At 44.6% G+C, this 20,927-nt stretch overlaps 1 protein-coding gene across 2 annotated transcripts in view; it reads right to left on the bottom strand.

Annotated features, from left to right (window-relative positions):
• Nucleotides 1-1,243: 1,243 nt before the first annotated feature.
• The window catches only part of LOC119169581 (putative helicase MOV-10), a 43,589-nt gene continuing 23,905 nt past the window's right edge, over nt 1,244-20,927 (bottom strand). For both annotated transcript variants that reach the window (XM_037420621.2, XM_075875203.1), the window contains exons 13-19: nt 19,855-19,932; nt 12,953-13,108; nt 12,259-12,491; nt 10,127-10,291; nt 8,957-9,173; nt 4,360-4,512; nt 1,244-3,687 (exon numbers count right to left, since the gene is read on the bottom strand). In XM_037420621.2, coding sequence (XP_037276518.2) covers nt 3,598-3,687; nt 4,360-4,512; nt 8,957-9,173; nt 10,127-10,291; nt 12,259-12,491; nt 12,953-13,108; nt 19,855-19,932 — 1,092 coding nt within the window. In that variant the 3' untranslated portion in view covers nt 1,244-3,597. The remainder of the gene's footprint in view (nt 3,688-4,359; nt 4,513-8,956; nt 9,174-10,126; nt 10,292-12,258; nt 12,492-12,952; nt 13,109-19,854; nt 19,933-20,927) is intronic.

Raw genomic sequence — 20,927 nt, forward strand, 5'->3', positions numbered from 1 at the left:
CGGCGAAACCTTGACTCTCTGGAACGCTGCCTGTAAATACGGCGAGCAGCGGGCTTGTATACAGCAGCAGGCGTCATAGGAACTGGTTCATATCACAGACACTTTGCAACAATGTTCCGAAGTGCACTTCGGCAAGGCGCAGACTGGATGGCCCGAAACACCTGTTCAGGACGTTGCCACAAACACACCCCAGCGGCCTGGCGGAAAACAAACAAAACAATGCGGAAAAACAGACGACGGAAGTGGGTCGCCTGCGCATTACCGTCGCCAGAGGGACGTCGATCGCGTTCGTCTGCAACTCGTGACGGCAGCTTGTGAAGATTCTGAACACGCTACCCGCAAAATTTTATTCGTTTCCGAAGTACGCTATAGGCGCCGTAACTGGAAACCACCAGGATTTGCGCTTGGGCACGCAAGAATGAGCATAACAGCACATCGTATCACAGCTGCCGTAAGTACTTCGCTGTTGATTTACGTACCGTACGAGCAAGTAAACCGGACACAGTTGAGTGCAGGGTACATACAAGTTTATGCATAAAGTGTATCAGACAGCAGTGAAATGTCAGATATTTACTGTTGTTGTATCAGACTTATTGTGGCTAGTTAAATAGGTATCTGAGGTTTTCTTGGTATGGTCATGTTTCTGAATTTAGTCAAGACACCCAGAGAGAAAGATGAACATTAGGTACAGTGTGCCATTTCTGGCGACCAAATACCAGGGAGAAAGAAGAACATAGGTACAGTGTGCCATTTCTGGCGAACAAATACACACTCAATTCCATTTACATACTTTTTAATAACGAGCAGCACTATATTTCTCAACAAATATTCTATGTAAAAATAAATCCATTTAGTCTTGGTCTATTTTTTACATCGTAGTGCAGGCCATTTGGCCCAAGCAGGAGAGGCAAGGTACAACACACATGTACAAGGCACAATTAATCGTCAACAAAGTTGGGCAAACGAGCAAACAATTCTAAATAGAAAAGGATTAGGGAATGGTGAAGATGTCATTCTGTATTGATTCAACAGCTTAAATATGTGGTGCAAAAATGTTTCTTGCCCAAAATCAAATGTAATGGTGGTGCAGGCCCAAGGTGAATCGTACTTCCAGTTCTGGCTGCAATTGTTATACCAAATAGTAAATTACTTGCGTAACTTCTCAGGCTATAACAAAAATACCAACTGCCAACAGGACAGGTTCAACCAGTCTTGCACTATGCAAAATCTTGGAACTAGTAACTCGGAAACTAAGAAACAACCTTTATTGCTCAGCGATCTTGTGAACTTGATGCATATGCTTTAACACAACATATGCTTGCAACACAACCGCCCCTTCTATCATTGTTTTAGGAGTCACACAAACACCAAAGTTCTACCGTTCCACATATACACCAAAGTTCCACCATTTTTATTTTCATGCAAATATGCAAATTCATCATTCTGTACAACTCTAGCAGCACAAGGCATTTTCTGCAGACTTTTGCCCTCAGTTCTTCGGTGTATGCCTATATGCGGCAGCTTGTACATACCTCAGAAATACAAAAAACCGTCCCCACTGGCAAAGGTGAGAGTAAGGGTTACATTTCAGCTGAATTACATACATGGCAACCATTCTTATCCAATAGTGCACAAAAAAATGTAATCTGAGAAATCAAGCCAGACACAGTGTCTTGAATGTTACTTTACCCAGTTAATTCATGGTGAAACAAGGAGAGGTCTAAAACTTCTTACATCAATATTTCTGTAAAGGAGCACTGATATCAAATATACTCATGTCAATATTTTTGAATCAACGAAATAGCTATCGACCCCCTAGTAGCGATTCGCCACCTAAAACGGAAATGAACTATCAATTTTATGGATTTGTATTGCTGGTATCTAGCACCATTCAAAACTGCCGACAATCCCACTATTTTTAGCGCTGCAAGCGCTACCAGTTTTCGCAGTTACCTGCAGATTGCGCCACAGTTCATCTGCTAGGTGCACATACAGTCATGCCTTGTCACCTGCATTGTCATAGCTGCCATACAAAATGTTGACTAGGGTCGCTGCGATTCGCGACATTGCAAATAATTTTCGCTTTGATCAGTCCTTAAAACAGCGATTCCAGAATAGATGCCGTTCTAAGCAGCAATGAGGAGGTGCCCAAGGATGCATGCTTCGGCCATGCTCGTGTGTGTGTTTCAATTAGCTATATTGGGAAGTTTTGGCCTGCGCAGCATTCAGGCATACTCTGTCAATGGAATGTCGGTAGAGGGAAGGCCCACCAGCGCAGAAATAGAATACGTTCTCTGCTTGCCAGGTTTTACTTTGCACCTCCAGATGGCCCCACCTATCCGGCCTCCCACAGTTGTGGTGAAAAAACTCGGTATTATGTGGACGCAAGGAAGTTTACGAACTAAAATTCATTATTAATTATACCGGCATGTCACTTGTTAGCGATGATAACCCTCTATGCACTACTCCACCTTAATATCTTGTGGTCGTGTTGGCGTGTAACATACACATAATGAAAAGACACCACTGCACTTCTTTTGCGCTTCTGACCAGATGAGTGCAACTCAAGGGTTCCGCAGACATGTCAAGTGAGGAGCACACGTTGAATCATGATCTTTTCTTTTGCTGTTTTTTTATAGGTGATTTGCATATTTTAACTTCACTTTATTCAAAGCAGTGCGACGAAGATCATACATGAAGTGTGAGTGCATTAGCAGGCTTCAGCGCCAGTCGACGCCACGGTAAGAACACTCGGATCGTACGAGTCATCGCTGCTAGCTTATTTTTCAGGATGGTATGTGTGAAGTGCATTGCACCGAACACTTAGCACTAGTGCCAATGCCGTAAGACACTCCATTTCCCGTTAAAATTTTGCCCGCTATTGACGACGGACGCAATTCAAGTTTGACCAAGAGGGCCTGCACATACTGAGCATCAGAATGAAGGGCACATCTTGATTTTGAAATTTGATGTCAGTGCTCCTTTAAATCTGGGTGTGGGTAATGCATAAACTTTGCCATGAAAAGTGGCTTGATGACAGTGCAAATAGCAAATCAGGCTTATGAAGTATGAAAATAGTACTCTATGGCAGATTCAAGAGTAAAGGCGTTTGAATTGTGTGTCAGTGGTTCTTGTTTCCTGCATGATGATTCGTGTGCACTGCTGCTGAAGAACACTTATGGTTGTGGGCACGCAGTTCGCAAAATTACTTTTTTAATTTAACACAATAGAATATTTGAAAGCACGAGGTCATCTACAAACCTGAAAGATTCGAAGTTTTATTCTTGCTGCAGCATTCTTTCAATGAAAGCGAAATGCTAGAGGCTCCTGCACCGTTCGCGATGTCAGTGCACGTTAAAGAAACCAAGATGGTTGAAAAGAAATCTAATAGCGAAACATTAAATCACATATGAAAATATTTATACAAGCCTACTATACACGCAATAATCAAAACACACAATCATGAATACCCGCACATTCGCTCATGTACGAAAAAGGAATAACATTACGAAACTTCGAAAAAATGATTTACACAAAAAATTACGATTGGCAAAGATCATCATATCACAGCAATGCATATAACTGTCTTGAGGCACTTCAACATGATGGTACCATCGTCTCAGCAGCCAGACCATAACAAGTCTTGTGTGTTGAGCAGTAGTCAATTAGGGACTTCCAATTCGTATCCTAGAAAAAAGAAGGAAAAGATTGCATTTTAATATGCACTCTATAATATGGGATCATCATTGTCGAGCACAACCTAATGAAACACACAAACAATGAACCTCAGGATAATTAGGCAACATTCGTTGTAATCTTAATGTAGTAGTTAAAGTAATTACGATATGAATTCAAAGAAAGCAAAGTGGGAGAAAAGACGACTTGCCGCCAGTAGGGAGCGTATCTATGACGATGAAAGCTATTTCGTACAGTGCAGTCTCCTTAGACAATAAAGTGAAGCCTTGATGTTTTTTTTTTTTTGAGGAAAGTTAATCTGTACACGTGTCACAGAAGCCGTCACAAATAGTAGTGGCACAGCTGTTTGGCAGATCTATACGCGAAGCATTGGAAAATATATAATGATGTGATCTAATATATGCAGTAACTCCATTACAAAAGAAATAGAGGTGAGGGCAGCTTAGAAAATAATGCACAGTCATTGTGCTAGACGGACGTGCTCGACGACACTGAGTAAAAGGCCTCAAAGGCCCCTAAACTGTAATTTCTAAAATTAAAGAATGTGCACTAAGGCATGCACACACACTGGCAATTCCACCACCTCCAAGTCACTATAGCAGGAAATCCTACATTACAACAAAAGCGGAGTTCCAAAGGTGCCACTCTGCAAGGCCACCCTACCAGTGTGAGGATGTCAGGGTTGCCCACAACCACAAGCATGGCACTGGCTCGGCTGATGGCCACGTTGAAGCGCCTGGCACAGAAGATGAAGCCCAGGTTTTGGCTGCTGCTGCTGCCATCCGCTGATGGAACAAGAGCCTCACTCCCTCGGACCTGATGAGGGGAAGAATAAAATTGAACAGAAGCAACATATGATAGTAACCAATAAAACAGAATAACTTTAGAAAGCTTATTGCTTGAATAGAAGAACCACGCACTTGAAGACACATTTATAACATCGAGATTATCTTGGTAGCATTTGTCAATTCATTGATCCATGCTGCAGAGAAAAGGGATCACACATCCTCAGTAAAAGCATAGATTGAGAGCGTCACTGCTGCAGCTAAACTCTACAAATGTGTGGGGGTGCTGACACCCCTGTACAGTTGTTTGCGCCGTGTGGCGCACGTGTCTCGCGCAGAAGCCGCATTTCGGGTTACACCTAGTGGGCGGTAGGTGGCATTGTGCTCGTGAGCATTTATTTTATAAGGGAGGTGGGCCGGTTGGCATTGGGCTGCCATGGAAGGGTTGCAGTTGAGGCCATCCAGGCGGACATGGGTTGGTCTACGTATGGGGTGCGGGAAGCCACGAGCAAGATCATTTATGAAGGGCGCCTACGCATCATGAATGATCAGCGGTGGGCCCGTCGCATGTTCCGCTACCTGCCCTTCGTGGGACTGAGGACACAGTGGTCGAACAGAGTCTACTCTCTGCGACGCAAGTACGACATGTTGCATCTCTCAACAATCGAGACCACGGAGCACAAGTTTTCCGCAGCAGTCCGGAAACGGATACGCGAAGTGGAGAATGCGCAATGGGAAATCTCGATGCAGCAGAATAGTACACTTCAGCTGTATCGTACATACAAAGAGGCTATTGCCCCGATATCTGTCTATGACAACAGTGGTGGAAGTGGGCTACTGTTCAAAGTGCACGCAGGAGCGCTTCGCACGCACACATACCACAGCCACTTCGACCCAAACATCCACTCGACCCTATGCAGAGTGTGCGGAGCGGAACAGGAGACAGTTGAGCACTTGGTGCTAAAATGCCAAAAACTCTCACCCTGCCCGCCAGAGGCCACTACACTACCTCAGGCGCTGGCCTTGGCGGCCAGGAATGCAAAAGCAGTTTCCACCACAAAGACAAGGCTCCAACAGTGGTGGAAGTGGTGCCAAAAGTGAACTCCTCTTAGTGATTCAGATTTTTTTCCCCTTTTCTTCATATACCTAAGCTGGAACACAACATATATGTGTTCACCCGTTATAAAGGGCAAAGCCACAAATCATCATTAATGATGATGATGATCATCATCATTATTGCCACCACCATCATCATGGTTAGAAATAGCGCTGGCGGCGACGCCTGGCGGGAAGCCTTAGTGGCGGCGTGCAAGAAATAAGCTGGTCTCTCTTCGGCTGGTGGCGGTTGGTGCGAACGGTTGTCTCTAGCATGGGTCTGCCGTAGACGACACCGTGGTCTGTGTGCGGTGGGCCCTTGTGGTAAGTCAAACGCTGGCGATGCCGCCTTGGGTGTGTTATTGTGTTTGTTATGTTGTTGAGTGCTGTGTAATTTTGTGCGAGGTTGTTTAGCGAGTGGATCACAATTAATGTTATCAATAATACAGCTGACGATATCGCCGCTCAAAAGTAGTTAAATAAATGCATTTCTTGTTTGGTTTGGACTGACCGAGTCTGCTGTGTCCGTCCACTCCAAGAGCGCGGTGGTGCTGTCTCTCACAACGAGACCCCAGACTGGCCACCCAACGTGAAGCTCTTGGAGCATCAGATGACAGTTTTCGCGATTCGGTACAAGCTTTTGTTAGAGCCGGGGCAGAGTAGGCCTAGGGGAACTTCTTTGCTAGCGTCGGCGGTGGGCTTTGTTGAGAGCGAGGAGATTGGTTTTTGCGACGTGTTTAAACTTGTCAGTATGTTGAGTTTTCATTTTTTTCTGCTCGCAAGTGTTTTTTTTATTATGTTGTTGTTGTTGTTGTTGGTTTGCAAGAATGTTGAGTTGGGACGAGAGCCATGCGGTCTCCATCCTGGGGTGAGCAAAGCTTATAGCATGTAGATTGTAGACCAGGCTCGAAGCGAGTCAGCACGGACGCCTCGTGGGTTTTCCGATTTTCTGTAAATAGCTTCTTCTATCTCTTTCGGCTCAAGGAGCCGGGCATCGTTGCTGTCTGGTATTGTGGCTCGATGCCCAAGCGTCGTGACACCGTCCGGGACGGTGGGCGCCGATCGGTAAGCTGCTGTGTGCGGTGAGCGATAGGGCCACCTTACAGAGTGGATGGCTCTTTGCGGCTGCCTCTTCTGTGCCTAGGCTGGGTGCTGGGTGAATGCCGGTTGCTGTCAAGTGACTCGTTAGGCCTAAGGCTTTGCACAGCCGCATGTCGCACGTGGCACAACTAGGTAGATTGTGGCATCAAGGTGTTGCACTCTGCTTCCCTCACTTTTTATCTTGTGATGCATAAATTAGGAAAAGTGACTTTTGTTTTATTTTTGAGCTGGGCGTCTTGGCCGCCGCTGGTGTATTAGCTAGCAGTACTGACCATCGTACCATGTGGGCGAAAAGCCCGAAGTTCCCTTCCCTAGGCCCTGCTCCATTGTTTCTGTCAAGTGTTTTGGAATGTACGCAGCGGGAATGGAGTGACCCGCGGCTGGCTGTCTTCTACACATCGTCAGCGCTGCTGGCCAGGAATACGGTCGTGAGGTTGGGGGATGAAGATGCCTGGAACTTGCGCAACTGCTTGCAGTATGGCGCTCTCGTGAGTACTGGTCACAACCGGAAGACGTGTCGGCGCGAGTGACGGTTCATCGCGGCAAACTTGCTGTTGAGGGACCGGTACTGAGATAAAGTCGTCGAGTCGGACAGTGCAGCAGTGTCAACCCGCGGCGGTGTCGTCGTGCACGGACATTATGTAGGGACATGGGTTGTCATGTTAGAGCTTGTGTAGTGGATTTCTTCTCTTTTCGGATTTGAATTAAAGTTGAGAAAATTTGGGGGCGATGACACGCCCTGTATAAAGTTGTTTGCGCCTCGTGGGGTACGTGTCTTGCGCACAAGCCGCATTCAGGAGTCGCAACTATCACACGGTAGGTGGCATTGTGTTTGCGAGCGTAGATCACCGCTATCATCATCATGGTTGTTAGAGCGGTAGCGCCGGCGGTGACACCTGGCAGCAGGCAAGCCTTGGTGGCGGCAGAGACAGGGGAGTGAGTTTCTTTCTCTAGTGGCGTTAAGCGCGAACGGTTGTCTCTCGCGGGGAGGCCCCGGTGCGCTGCACCGCGGGCCGTTTGCCAAGGGCCCTTGTGGTGAGTCAAGCGCTGGAGACGCCGCCTTGGGTGTGTTATTGTGTTTGTCATGTTTTGGTGTGTATGGCAATATTGTGTAAGGACGTTTTAGCGTGTTGATCACGATTGATATTATAACAATTTGGCGGACGATATTGTCAATTAAAAAGCAGTTAAATAAATGTCTGTTGGCTTGGTTTGTGCCGATCGTGTCTGCTGTCTCTGTTCACTCAAAGAGCGTGGTAGCACTCGCCATATCGAGACCCCGCAGATGTTCAAGAGCTCTTAAGCATGCGACAGAACCAACAGTCATACCATATCGCAAAAAGCAGACTTCATAGGAGTGCATGAATAATTCGATTTTTAAGGCCGAACCAAGGAAGCTTTGAATAGTCTTAGATGTGAATAGAGTTGAATATAGCAAACTTTTCGAGCACTAAACAATCATTTCAATGATTACATATTATAAAACATATTTACACTTTACAGTGATGCTACCGAGGTTTGCTTTTTTGGAGCAGCAAAGTTTGCATTTGAGAGCACTTCGGAGCCGCAAAATTTTCTATTTTGGAGTACTTTGAAGCAGCAAATTTTTCATTTTGGAGCAATCCCAAGCAGCTAACTTTACATCCTGAAGGTGAAGCAAGTATAATTTACATTCAAGGACATTAATAATTATTTTGGGGCTCTTGTGAAGAGCTAGAAATTATTTTAATTAATTGCAAACTTCATGACACCAGAGATTTCAGGAGCACTCCCTATTTCAGTTGATGATGCAAAAATAATGTCATCGTACTGTTGAACATTCTGAAAAAACTTGTTCAGTGATTATTTTCGTAGCAAATAAACAGAATACTGGTTGAATAAAATAGTACTTCATGAAATAACATTCTGAATGCACCCATGTGATTATCACAGCAGATTTGGTAGACAAACGCTAGACTCACACAGCCCCAACTCCATTTCTCTAAGATGAATTCAAAGATAACAAAAAAAAAGGTTCTTTTTCTTCAGAGCTAAAGAAACCTTGCTTTAACACAGTTATCGAAATAACAAGTTTTCTACTGCAAGTATGACTTTGTTGTGTAGCCAAGCTTTCAGTAAAGCTAATTAAAGAGAAGATGAAGACAAAAATTACGATCTTATCAACTCTTTTTATTATATACATGTACCCACTTTTTCGGCATTGTGCACTACGAAGTGCACTCATCCTTCGTGGCAATCAACAAAAGAAAGCAAGGACAATAGCAGAGAGTTGTACCAACCGTTGACACGATGATGAGGTTGCGCTCTTGTCCCTGAAACTCCTCGGCCGAACCAAGCTTGCAGCGGGGCAGATCGAGAGATTCCATGAGACAGCGCAACTTCTGTGCCTGCTTCCGATATGGCGTGACTACACCGACCTGGTCGGGCAGCAGGCCCCAAGGGCCAAATGCCCTTTGGAGATAGCGTATCACCTGCACCACCTCTGATGGGTTGAACCTGTCAAGGAAAGTATCGTCAGTCGATGCAGCGCAGATAAAAATGGGATTTGCTACGCACATCTCCAGCTATGAAGTTCCAGAACTTGTACAGAGTTGTCCTATAAACGGGTTCACTTTGCATATTCTTACCTTGTCGCTGTAAGCAGCTCATTTGCTAAAGACTTGTTTACAGAAGTGTCACCTATTGTCAGTGCACTTGCTTGCAAAGTGTTGCAATTTCAATCTTTGCAACCTACACCAACTTTCTTTATGATATTTGCGACGCGTGTGCATTGTGCCTGTGAATGGGATTATGACCAGGCTGCACCAGACGAAGCCACCAGCAAGAAAGAGTGGGGGACAGAGCGGCCTGCTTTTGGGACTCGGTGGCCAAGCATAAATGTTAGAACAATGAAGAATTGTTTTTTAGCTCTCTAACCCAGTTGCAAATACGGTGGAACACCGATTATACAACTTTCAGGGGACCACATATAACCTTCATATAATCTGGCCATCGTATAACAATAAAACTAAGATTATAGGCAGTGACACTCAGCCTTGCCCAAACAACAGGTACAGACTGCCTGAATAAGCCCACAGCACGACCTTGTGCCTCAGCAAGCAAGGTAGATTCAACTATTCCTGCCAGTGGCAGCTAATGGCAGCATTACTAATTAGAAGGGGGTGCAAGGGCGTCTTTTCAAACTTGCATCTTTCTACCGACAAATAGAGCCCAAAAATTGCCTGCACGTGAAAACGAAAGTGTATTGCCAACAGCTTCCAATCAACAGCCTCCTTTTTCCTTTGGCTTGGCACACATTGGAGCAACGGCTCAAGGCGAGCTTCTGGTTAGCAATAACAGCTCGAATAACAATGAAATAGCATAAATTTAGAGACGGACAACTCTTCTTATCCAAGTTAACAGCGAACAAGCAACCAAGGGCATTATCAAGGCACTTGCACTTCACTCACCAAGACGGGCAGCTGCCCTCCTTCTGCGCACGGCCTCGCACGCCGTGAAAGAACACTGGGAAGTCGGGCAGTGCTCCTCGGTCTTTGTTTTCAACACAGCTTCGAAGCTGGCTGTCGTAGAAGAGCCTGGAGTAAGGCTCCAGCAGGGACTGCGCACAGCGGTAGCTGCGTACGAAAAGATTGGCCTTCAAATTCACTCGAACATTCCAGCACAGAAAACGGAAAAAATAACAGCACAACCTCAACAATTTTCAAATAATGTAACAATTTTATAAAATCTAGTAACACTAGAGTAGACTCTTGTTAAACAGAACCTGAAAGACAGTAAAAATATGTTCCATTTCAACACTAGTCTTGTGTTGGGCTGCAGAATTCAAGTATGAACAGGGCTGCAGAATTCAAGTACGAAACCAATTATACGAGAGGTGGTCATTTCATGCTTAATAAGGGCATTTCAATCGATTGAGAGCTTACTTCACTACAAGGCTGCCAACCTGATATATGCAGCTAGAATTTTTTAAATGGCAGACAGCCAGACTGCTATCGGCCAGAAGTGTAGTTTGCGATCAGAAGCTTGATAATAGCTGATGATGGCAAACTTGACCAAAGTGAAACATGACCGCTTGATAAGAGGAAGTGTGAATAACATTGATGAAAATACACAGTTCATTATTGCAAACATGAAGATGCAATGTCTCAAATTCTGCCTACTTTGACCTCTTCATTCTTAAGTATGTCTACTCTTATGAGCAATCTCAATTTTTCGTACTTACGTTCTTAAATGAATGGCAAAATAAGAGCAGGACACGTGAGTTCTCTACATACATTTTATGTTACAAAATATTAAATATTTGCTTCAACTCAAACTTTAGTATTCACAGCTTTCAAAATGAACATGAAAGTTTCCTATATTGTTTCCTCGCAGTATGATGTATCAACTGGCGCTTCAAGACACCCATTTGCAATCAAGGAGAATTTTGCCTATCACTCGTATTACAAAATATTTTTTGAAATTTTTGAGTGAATTGCACATGTGTGCTATAATATGGCACCATATAATCTATACCCACAATTACAACAGAACAGGGTTTGCATATTTACCCCACTTATACATATTAACATATAGGTGTTGATCTTGATAAAAATAGCACAGCAGTACTTGGAAACTAAACTTACTCCATAGATTAAACTGCTTTTTTTTTGGTGAGCAAAAATTCAATTTCTCATCATGAGGCAATTGTATCAAGGTTTTGTGCAAAGCTCGCTACTAAAGCCCTTCACTTCAGTATTATTCCATAATATTTATACTAGTACTCACTCTAACCACACTCTTTTTTTTTTATTGCGACAAAAACTTGCCTTTAAGGCATAATATTTCTGTTAAATATGTGCTGTCAGGCCGGTGTTGTGCATGAAGTGAAGTAGTGTCTTGTGGAATATGTTTTCATGTATCCAGCGGTTGTAACTGGCTGTGTCGCTGTAGCGAAGGCCGGCTTGAGCGAGGTGACGGGAGTGTTCTGGCTGCAACCCTTTACATGTCCATAAAAGATGGTATGTATCTGCTTGCATCGCAAGAATGGGACAATACGGACTACACTCAACTGATGCAAAAACACTATCCAATAAACATAGTGAAAATACCTACAAACAGCTGGCTATTTATGGGACAGAAAGCCCTGCTAGATGCTGGACTGATATGAAGAGCAGAGAAGCAGCACGAGAATGAATCGAAAGATAGATACATAGATTGCCTACACTGCCATACCGACGTTACTGAAAGCACCATGTAGGAGTATGGAAAGACGTGGTTGTCAAAACAGTGCAGGTTCTTTCGTTGTTTCTTTTTTCCATGCACAAAGGCATTCTTCAATGTTGTAATTACACTGAAGCAGGTCATTTGTGATCAAAGATGCCATCCTGGAGTGCCAGTATGTTCAAAAATTCTATTCAAGATGTCAGGTGCAAGCTATCTGAGCAAAAAAATCACAGGCATACGACCAAAGGAACAGCACCTACTCACCCTCCGTAAGGGCGCATAATGTTTACGCCAAGAGAATGTTACAATATGTTATTATAGGGTCAACTTGCAGCTGGGAACTAGGAAATAATGGATATTTCCAACAAGTCTGTACCTGTTTCGGAGCCGTGTGACAGGAAGACAACTGAGCTGCTTTGGGTCGCCTGCACCGTTCTCGCTGAGCAGGAGGCGGTGGAGCAGGGACTCTCCGAGGCCTCCCTTGACAGCCAGCCGCGATCGAACTACCGGACCCAGTTGCATGGGGTCCCCGCCCAGCACGAGGCTTCCTCCGGCCAAGCATACTAAGCCTGCTACCACTAGGGTCTCTGGCTCGGTTGCTTGTCCTGCCTGCAAAGGGAAACACTTAAGCCTCTGTACAGGCGAACCTCTATCAACGGTGAGAAAACAAACATTTCCTAACCGATATCGGCTTGCAGCGAGACCCACGCCCGTGACAAGTATTGATTACTGGTAGCAACAGGATTTTTGCGTTACCGAGCACATTTATTTCAAAATAATGAATCTTCCTTGCGTCTTCAGAGTCGTGAAAATCTTGAAGTTGCAGAACAAATAAATACTTTCTGAATGAGTTTTGAAATGCCTAAGACTCCATCAAATATACATAGTACAACACAACAGGCGTTTCGCATTTTATAAGCCATCTTGATGTCGGAAGAAGACAGGGCTAAGAGGACAAAACTAAGAATAAAAACTAGAAGAGTGCAGCAAATAACACAAGTGAAGCGGCAATACTAGCAAGCTAGAAAGGAGGAAGAGTAAAGGTAGACAGCAGCTACTAATCTGCTCACCTCGTCCAAGAAGCCATGGGTAAAGTGATCGGGTGGGAGTCCCAGACCATACAGGGCGCCTGCTGTCACCACCGTAGCCACAACGATACGGTGACGAGCTGCTTTCTTGAGGTGACCAGTGTTGACGCACAGGTGTTTGATTCGGGGAGGCACGCTCTGCCAAAAAATTGAGAAGCAACACAAAGCAAAATTTATTCAGAAAAAAAAACTGCATTTGTGAGGCTGGCAGCAATACATTAAGTGTGGACCAATTGCAGCCAACAGGTGAAGGGTACAAACCTCCAATTTCTCACAACTCATCGTTCTGCTTCCTTTCATGCACAAAACAGACGTCTAAAAAAAGCTACGGTGAAACCTCGGTGATACGAATTTCGCGGGGTCACTACAAATATTCATATCTGAAATTTGTATCATCAGAAAATGAAGAAAATTAGCATGCGACAAAAGAAAGCTGGTGTAAGTTTTCACTTATTGTTTCTCAGGGCCGCAGCGACGTCACGAACGGCTCTGAATGGTTTCCAACGAAGTTTTTAGACGTCAATGATCACACTTGCACTCAAAAATATAAGACTACTGCTCGGGTGTGTAATTAATGAACCAGGTGTGTTGTGACTCGCAACAGCTTTTGGCCCCTGCGTATTTAACACATCAGAGTACGGTGGTGCAAGTGATGTAAGGAGTGCCTTGCACGCGAAAGATGATGGCTAAACAATTTTAGAACTGCTGCTCTTTTTTACGGCTACGATGCGTCACTCGAGATTTACTCTGATCACTGTCACCGTGATTTTGATGAACTGGCGGCGCTGCGTGCATGCCCGCGCTTGGGTCCATAGGCCCGCCCCTGTTTGTCGCCTCTACAGTGACAGTGCGGGGAGCACATCTTTTTAGCTGGGCAGTAACTTATGTTTGTATCAAACGACACGGGGGAAAATCGGTTAGCAACAACCGTACTCCATTGTATTGCAGGGCAATGGGTCTTGCCCGGGACCACAGAAAAATTCGTATCACCCCGAAGTTCGTACGAGCTGAGACCGTGTCACCGAGGTTTTATTGTAACTTTCTCAATAAGATGATCATATCGGTTAGCAGAGTTAGCACAAGAGCAGCGACGGAATGCAAATACGATTAACACGAAAGTGCCGCAAAAAGTGGTCATTTTATCAGTAGTTCATTGTATTTGGACTAACTCTAAAAACGTGCACGTAGCGACCACGCCGATCTTTGTTCCTGTGCATCTTTTGTCGAAGCTCGGCGACAAATGTTAAGCCTTCTCGCATCTTGGAACGACCGCTGCGTGCTTACACGTGAATTGAACCATTTTTGCAATTTATTGATACTGTTTCCCTAAAGTTCTGGACCATTGTGTAGCCAAACATCCCTGGCTAGTTTGGTTCAGCGCGTTTCCTACTTGGCACATGCCGTCGCGAGTTAGTCACTTGCAGTATACTACCGTTTGGGTGCATTTGTGCGTTCTTTGTGCCAGATTCATTCTGGACAGTGCGCGGGTACGGTGAGTGAATTGCTCATTCATGCGCAGCGCGCTTGGGATGTCGCCTAATAAAACATATAAGTGCACAGACGCTTCTCGGTGACTGTGCCACAGTAAACCAATGAGCTACTTTGGGTTCTAGGCAAAGTGACTCACACTTTGAAGCGGTCTTGCATGACGTGGCAGCGACAAACTTTCGAACGGCAGCATGGGGCACTGGTACCGACATCATTTCACACAGTTTACATCGCATGCACAGCCAAGCAGATAGCTGCCGGTGACTGAAAGGTTGTTGGCGATGGCAAGTTCGCCGGTCGTCAGTTGCCTTCACTATTTTTCAACGCTTATCTGTGAAGGCATTGCTGTCATTGCCCAGAAGTCACAAAATAGTTAACCGGTCTCAGCCGTTAAGATAAGATGGAAGGCCTTTTGCAGCACATTGTGGCATCGACGACTCGAGGGATGTAGTGAACTTTTATGTGACAAAAAGTCATAGCAGCTACACTCCAACCTCTTTATAACGTATCGTGTTTCGCGAATGTATCGTATCGTTTGTCGTCTATCACGTCTAACGCAAACAATAAATGTCACGTTTTTTGCAAGCGAGACGTGCATCTCGAGTTTTTCGTGACAGATAAACGTATGTTGCATTGTTAGTGAGCGATAAACGCATGTTGTGTTTCTTCACAAGCTAAATGCCCTATTATACCCATATGCAGCGAGTGGCAGTGTTGTTGCTGATCTTGCCCGACAGATGGGCCGATGTGGTGGCACTACCATTAAAACCATGATACTGTTGGCAATTGGTCAATAAAAAATTCTGTATCTTTGACATGCCAGTGCTGACATCTGACCCCACTAGCCACCATAGCTAGACTGTAGTTTCGTGATCATCGCCGCAGATTGTAAAAATGTCGCGCTTAAAAAAGCAGATCCTTATACTCCATTGCCTCTGCGGCTGATGTTATCGATGCGTCGATTAGCAGTGAATACAAGGACGACGACCATTCGTCAGACCCCTCAAAAAAGCAGACTATGATTCCAAGTCGATATGATTCCACATATAGGTCGACCCCCCAAAACCATTCTACGAAAAGAAAAAAATCATGAACTTATAATTGGCAATATACAGTAACAAAGTGGCATCATACAAAAAAGAAATTCGTTATACATTTGAACCTGCTTATAAAAAACCTCCATATAACAAATTTCTTGATACTACAACGAAGTCTTATTTCCCAGCAGTAGACAACCTTGATATAATGAATTTTCCCCACGGACAATCAAGGTTCTAGTACAAGCATGCATCTTCCGCGGCTCGGCAAAGCGGCGCGCTTGTGAACCCGGTGACAAACATCTAAGTGTGAGCGCGTAGGTGAGTGTGAGGCAAGCAGGCGAGCACCTATGCCCAACGAGCCGTTTCTGCCGCCGCGTGCACATGCACAAATGTGCCCCCCCTTCCCCACCCAGTTCCATACCAAGTACCAAGAACATATAAAAATAATTTCGCGTTGGCAGTGCTACTCTTTTAAGGCTCATTCACACCGAACACAGAGCGGCCAAAGCGGCGAGGTGGCAATGCGGAAAGCGGGGGAAAAACTAGGCGGCAAAGTCGATTGCTCCCCAACCAATTTTTTGCTGCCCATTGAAGCTCGCCGCTTTTCCGCAGCCAATCAGAACACCACGCTCTGGAGGCGCGGCCGTGTGCCTTTGAGAGCAGCATTGCCATGTGATAGCGATCACGGCACGTGCGCAAAAGTGCAAGATGCCCGCCTCTTCTGCCGCGATCAGCTTGAAGTAGACTTGTGGTCTGAACAAGTTCACGCACTCGCCACCTTGCCGCTTCGAAAAGCCCCCTTTGCCGCGCCACCTTCGGAGTGAATGAGCCTGCACATGGAGGGCACTTTACCGACTAGTTTTCCGCGGTATCCAAGTCATTCGCTCTTCGTTGTCGACACTGTGCGCACGTGCACAGTTTCGCTGCGCGCCCATGGCATGAACCCCAATGATGTTCTGCTTAGCTTTTTTTTTCTTTTTTTATTAAGATGTCGAGATGGGTGGTTTCATTTCTGTTTGAGCATTTGATGACAGTTCTAACACGCGGGGGATGTTGTGCCTCTTCCAGGCAATAGAGATGAGCCGACTGATTTGATCTCTGCTTCAGCAGCGCTCGCGCTTTTACCTGTTGTGGTAGTTACGATGCACGGGGGCACAGTATCGACTTGTTACGGAACATGGCGGCGACAGCAAAAACCCACCGAAAGTGTCCATATAATTGCTATCACAATAATAATGCAGTTTTTTACCGCTAAATAAGTGTTTTCCGTTAGCTCTGCTTTCAATCTCCCTTTTTTTGTGCTTTTACATTACAAATATTTGTTCAGAACCTGCACATAACAAAATCTTTGTAACAAATCTTTTTGGGAATTCATTAATTTCGTTATATCCAGGTTTAACTGTATCAGAAAATTCATTATGAAAGTTGATTCTTAACACTGTTCTGAAAGAATATTCTTCAGTTACTTGGTTGTAACCAACATTTTGTTATATCAGGGTTTGTTATTTATTTATGCATTTATTTATTCAGTACCTGCATCGTCTGTGCAGGCATTACAGCAGGGTGGTATATACATCACTAGATCCAATTGTCATTCATTTCTGCACACAAAGCGTGATAAAAATCACCATGACATTGAACTTTTGCAATATTTGACAAAAGAGCATTCCAATCCCTCGCAGTCTTACGAAAAAAAAAGAATAACGTAAAGTCTCTTTCAAAGCATGGTCCCTTCTACAAGAAATATATGATCGTAATGCAATATATTTGTTTCTGTCAAATCCAGTTCTTGAATAGAAAATGCTGTGAAAAAATTTGATTCTCGGTGCTTTCCGCCTGCCCTTTAAGTCTTGCCAATGAAGTGAACGCTTACCGTAATTACTCGAATCTAACGCGCATCTTTTTTCCGGTTAAGCGAGTTTATAAATCGCATGCGCGTTAGAATCGAGTTCGAACAAAAAAATTACGGTCAATCTATTGCCATCGGCAAATCCAAAATGGCCGCCCCCTATGTGCGTCGGAATGGCGCGTCGGCCATTTCTGCCTATGTGTTTCTTATGTGCGGCACTTCGTACGTGTGCTGAGGAGTCCGTCATCTGGTAGTGCATTAGCATCGACGGCGTGGAAGGGCCGACTCCAAAAACTCGAGTGCACCACGATGCCGCTTTTAAAAGAAAAGTCAGGGCGTGTGCAGAAACGGACGGAAATTGGGCCGCATCACGGTCGTTCGGAGTTCCCGAAACGTGCGTGCGAGACTGGAGGAAACAAAAGCAGAAGATTGTCGACAGCAAAGCTTCACCCAAAGGCTTCAGTGGACCACAGCAGGGTCGGTTTCTGCAAATTAAAGAGCGTCTCGGCAAGTATGTGCTTGAGCAGCGAGCGGCACAGCCCGTGACGACAGAACTGCTCCAAGTGCTGGCTATGCAATTAGTCTTAAAAAAAGGTCTAATGCGGAGCCAGTTTAAAGCGAGCAGGTGCTGCCTAACTAACTTTATGAAGAGGAAAGGCTTTTCCCTCCGAAGGGGAACATGCATATGCGAAAAGTTTTGCGGAGGAGTACGTAAAAGCTTCACAGTTTTCAGAGGTTCGTCCTAAACTTGCGGCGCAACAACAGCTACATGCTTGGGCAAATCGGGAATGCCGATCAGATGCCTCTTTACTTCGACATGCCTGGCACCACAACCGTCGAGAAGAAGGGGGCAAAGCAAGTTCGCGTGCTGACATCGGTCCACGGTAAAACTACAGTGACGGCAATGCTCTGTTACACGTCAGATGGGCACAAGCTTCGCCCGTACCTCATATTTAAATGGAAGACGCTCCCGAAAAGAGTTCTTTTTTCGAGTGGTGTGATCGTGCGGGCCAGCGAGAAAAATGGGTGCGCGTTGCAATCGATGTCTTACGTTTTTTTTTTTTTTTTCGCGGTGGAAATCGGGTGCGCGTTACAATCGAGGGCGCGGTAGAATCGAGTAAATACGGTACTTTCAGAAACACTGATGTATTTGTCGTAATTTAAACAGCCTTGTTCTGAATTTCTTCTAGTAAATTGGCTAACTGTAGACTATGAGGATCCCAGCTGACAAATGCGTATTCAAGTATCGAACATATGTGAGTGAAATACAGCCGTTCTTTCAAGTTACTAGGTATTTGTCCGAAATTTCCACGGAGGAAGCCTAATTTGCGTGCTGCTTTTCTTCTTATTTCCTGTACATGCCTATTTCACCTTATATCCGAAGTAACAACAACCCTTAAGTATTTATATTCCGGAGCCATGCGTAACGTAACATTATTTAATTTGTACTCATATGCCCCATGTGAGTGTTTCCTTGTAAAGGTGATGATTGAATAATTCAAAACATTTAGAGACATCTCCAATTTCGTACACCACGCAGAAACTTTATCTAAATCACTCTGAAGGTCATAGAAATCAGAATCGCAATCAATAACTCGATACACCACACAGTCTGCAAACAGCTAGAAAGATAACCTGATTCCACTAGTGATGTCATTTATGTACAACAAAAATAATATGAAGGCCCCAAGACAGAGCCCTGGGGCACTTCAGAGGTGACCGCAGCGACTTTAGAGGAAATGCCATTGAGAACCATAGATGAATACGTGTTTGTGCGACAGGTATTCGCGTATTTATGTAGTAATTACATTTTTGTTCAGTTTGTAGGCACACATGTAGTATGCCAGTAATAAGAAGGTCATGAGCCACAACGTCAAATGCTTTGCAAAAATCTAGAAAGATGCAATCAATTGCCTGCCTTTTATTTATTGCTAGATAATGCTGTTTGGGTGTAGTTGAATTTACAGCTTCTTGCGTTTCATGGCAAGGTTCTGTTTACCGTAGGTGGTTGTAGATGCATAAAATGGCGTCAGAAAAGGTCGTGTGAAAGCTGACCGCAGTTCTTCATGCTGCCTCTTACCTTCTTTTCCTCACTAAAATTCTGCCTGGAAAGAGCAACCCCACTCAATGCATCGAAAATCTGCGTATGGTGCTCACTGATCAATGATAATGTAGTTGTGAGTAAACTCGAGCAAGGCGTATGTGATCGCGTGGCCCTCTCATGTTTTAGAAGACTTGTTCTATCTTTCTTTTTTTCCCACTTTATGTGCATAATATTTTTACCATGATTGTGTCTGAAGTGTTCGTAGTAAAAGTAGGAGGCTTTAAAAACCTTCACAATATGTGGGCGCAGTTCAATGAATAGCATAGGAAGATCGCAGTTGCTCCGAAATAAAGTCCTTAATTCGATGAATCATCATAGCTAGGATCGTTATATGTATGTGGGTTTGAGTGGATCATAAAGGCACCAGGCATGACAAATGAACAAAATTCGCCAAACCACTCACATCGACGTCCCTCTGGAACCCCAAAAGGCGCACAATGTCAGAAGACACCAGCTGACCAGATGCCCAAAGCTTTTCCGCCTAAAAATAAAAAAGAAACGTGAAAATGAGATGGCATTTCAGAGCAGTGGCAACTCAATGCACTGCATTTGTGTACGAATTTTTTTTCCACTACATTACAGAAACTATGGGGGAGGGAAGCAGATAATTTGGGCATGTTTCTGTCACACACAAGTCCACCTGTCTCACATACAGTTCTCCATTTCGTTGCAGTAAGCCCGGCGTAGCATTTGCTACAAAGACACCAGAGGGAACTCTGGTGCTAGTGCCTACGGGTTCTGCAACGCACGGCGCTTCAGCGATCATGGGAACGATGGGTAGTACACAAATCTCTCTAATTTTCATACCTTCAGCTCCGTCTGGCTTTGCGTGGCTTGAAGCTGCTATGTCATGACACGAAAATCGGCAAATGTTCAGCTCCTGCACTTCACCACCTTAACCTTTTAGGCTCACCAATTCTAATCTGGTCACGAAACTCAAAATGGTCCGTTATTTTTATTCAAAACAAAACCCAAACGCAGCAATACACAAAGCTACAAGTGCGTTCGAAGCCCGCAAGCACAAAGACAAGGCAAATTTGTGCACTACCCATCATGCTCATGGTCGCTTAACAAAATCACAGCGCCAGAGTCCCCTCTTGTTGACTTCATGAAACTCTATGGAGCCTGGTGCTTCTTAGTCGCAAACGACATACACGATGTCAAGGTGACATGGAACTTTTGATAGAACACTAGCAAGCACACAGTTTCCAAGAAATAAAATGCTAGAAAGCCATTTCACAATCGGCATAGTGCAGCAGGAAGATGGCCTGATTGCATATTTTTTAAAGGGGGTGTACACTAGGGGTGTACATTTGTTCCACGAGAGTAATGTTCTCGCTCTCACGTGCCTTTTTTTAATTGAAAATCTTCGTAACGCTGCGAGCACAGTACTTAAGGTCACAAACGACCTGAACTACATCGCTGTAACATAGGTTTCTTGATAGAAAAAAAAAAAGTGGTGAGTGCTCTCCAAGA

Source organism: Rhipicephalus microplus, chromosome 2, assembly GCF_043290135.1.
Source record: "Rhipicephalus microplus isolate Deutch F79 chromosome 2, USDA_Rmic, whole genome shotgun sequence".
Taxonomy (NCBI): domain Eukaryota; kingdom Metazoa; phylum Arthropoda; class Arachnida; order Ixodida; family Ixodidae; genus Rhipicephalus; species Rhipicephalus microplus.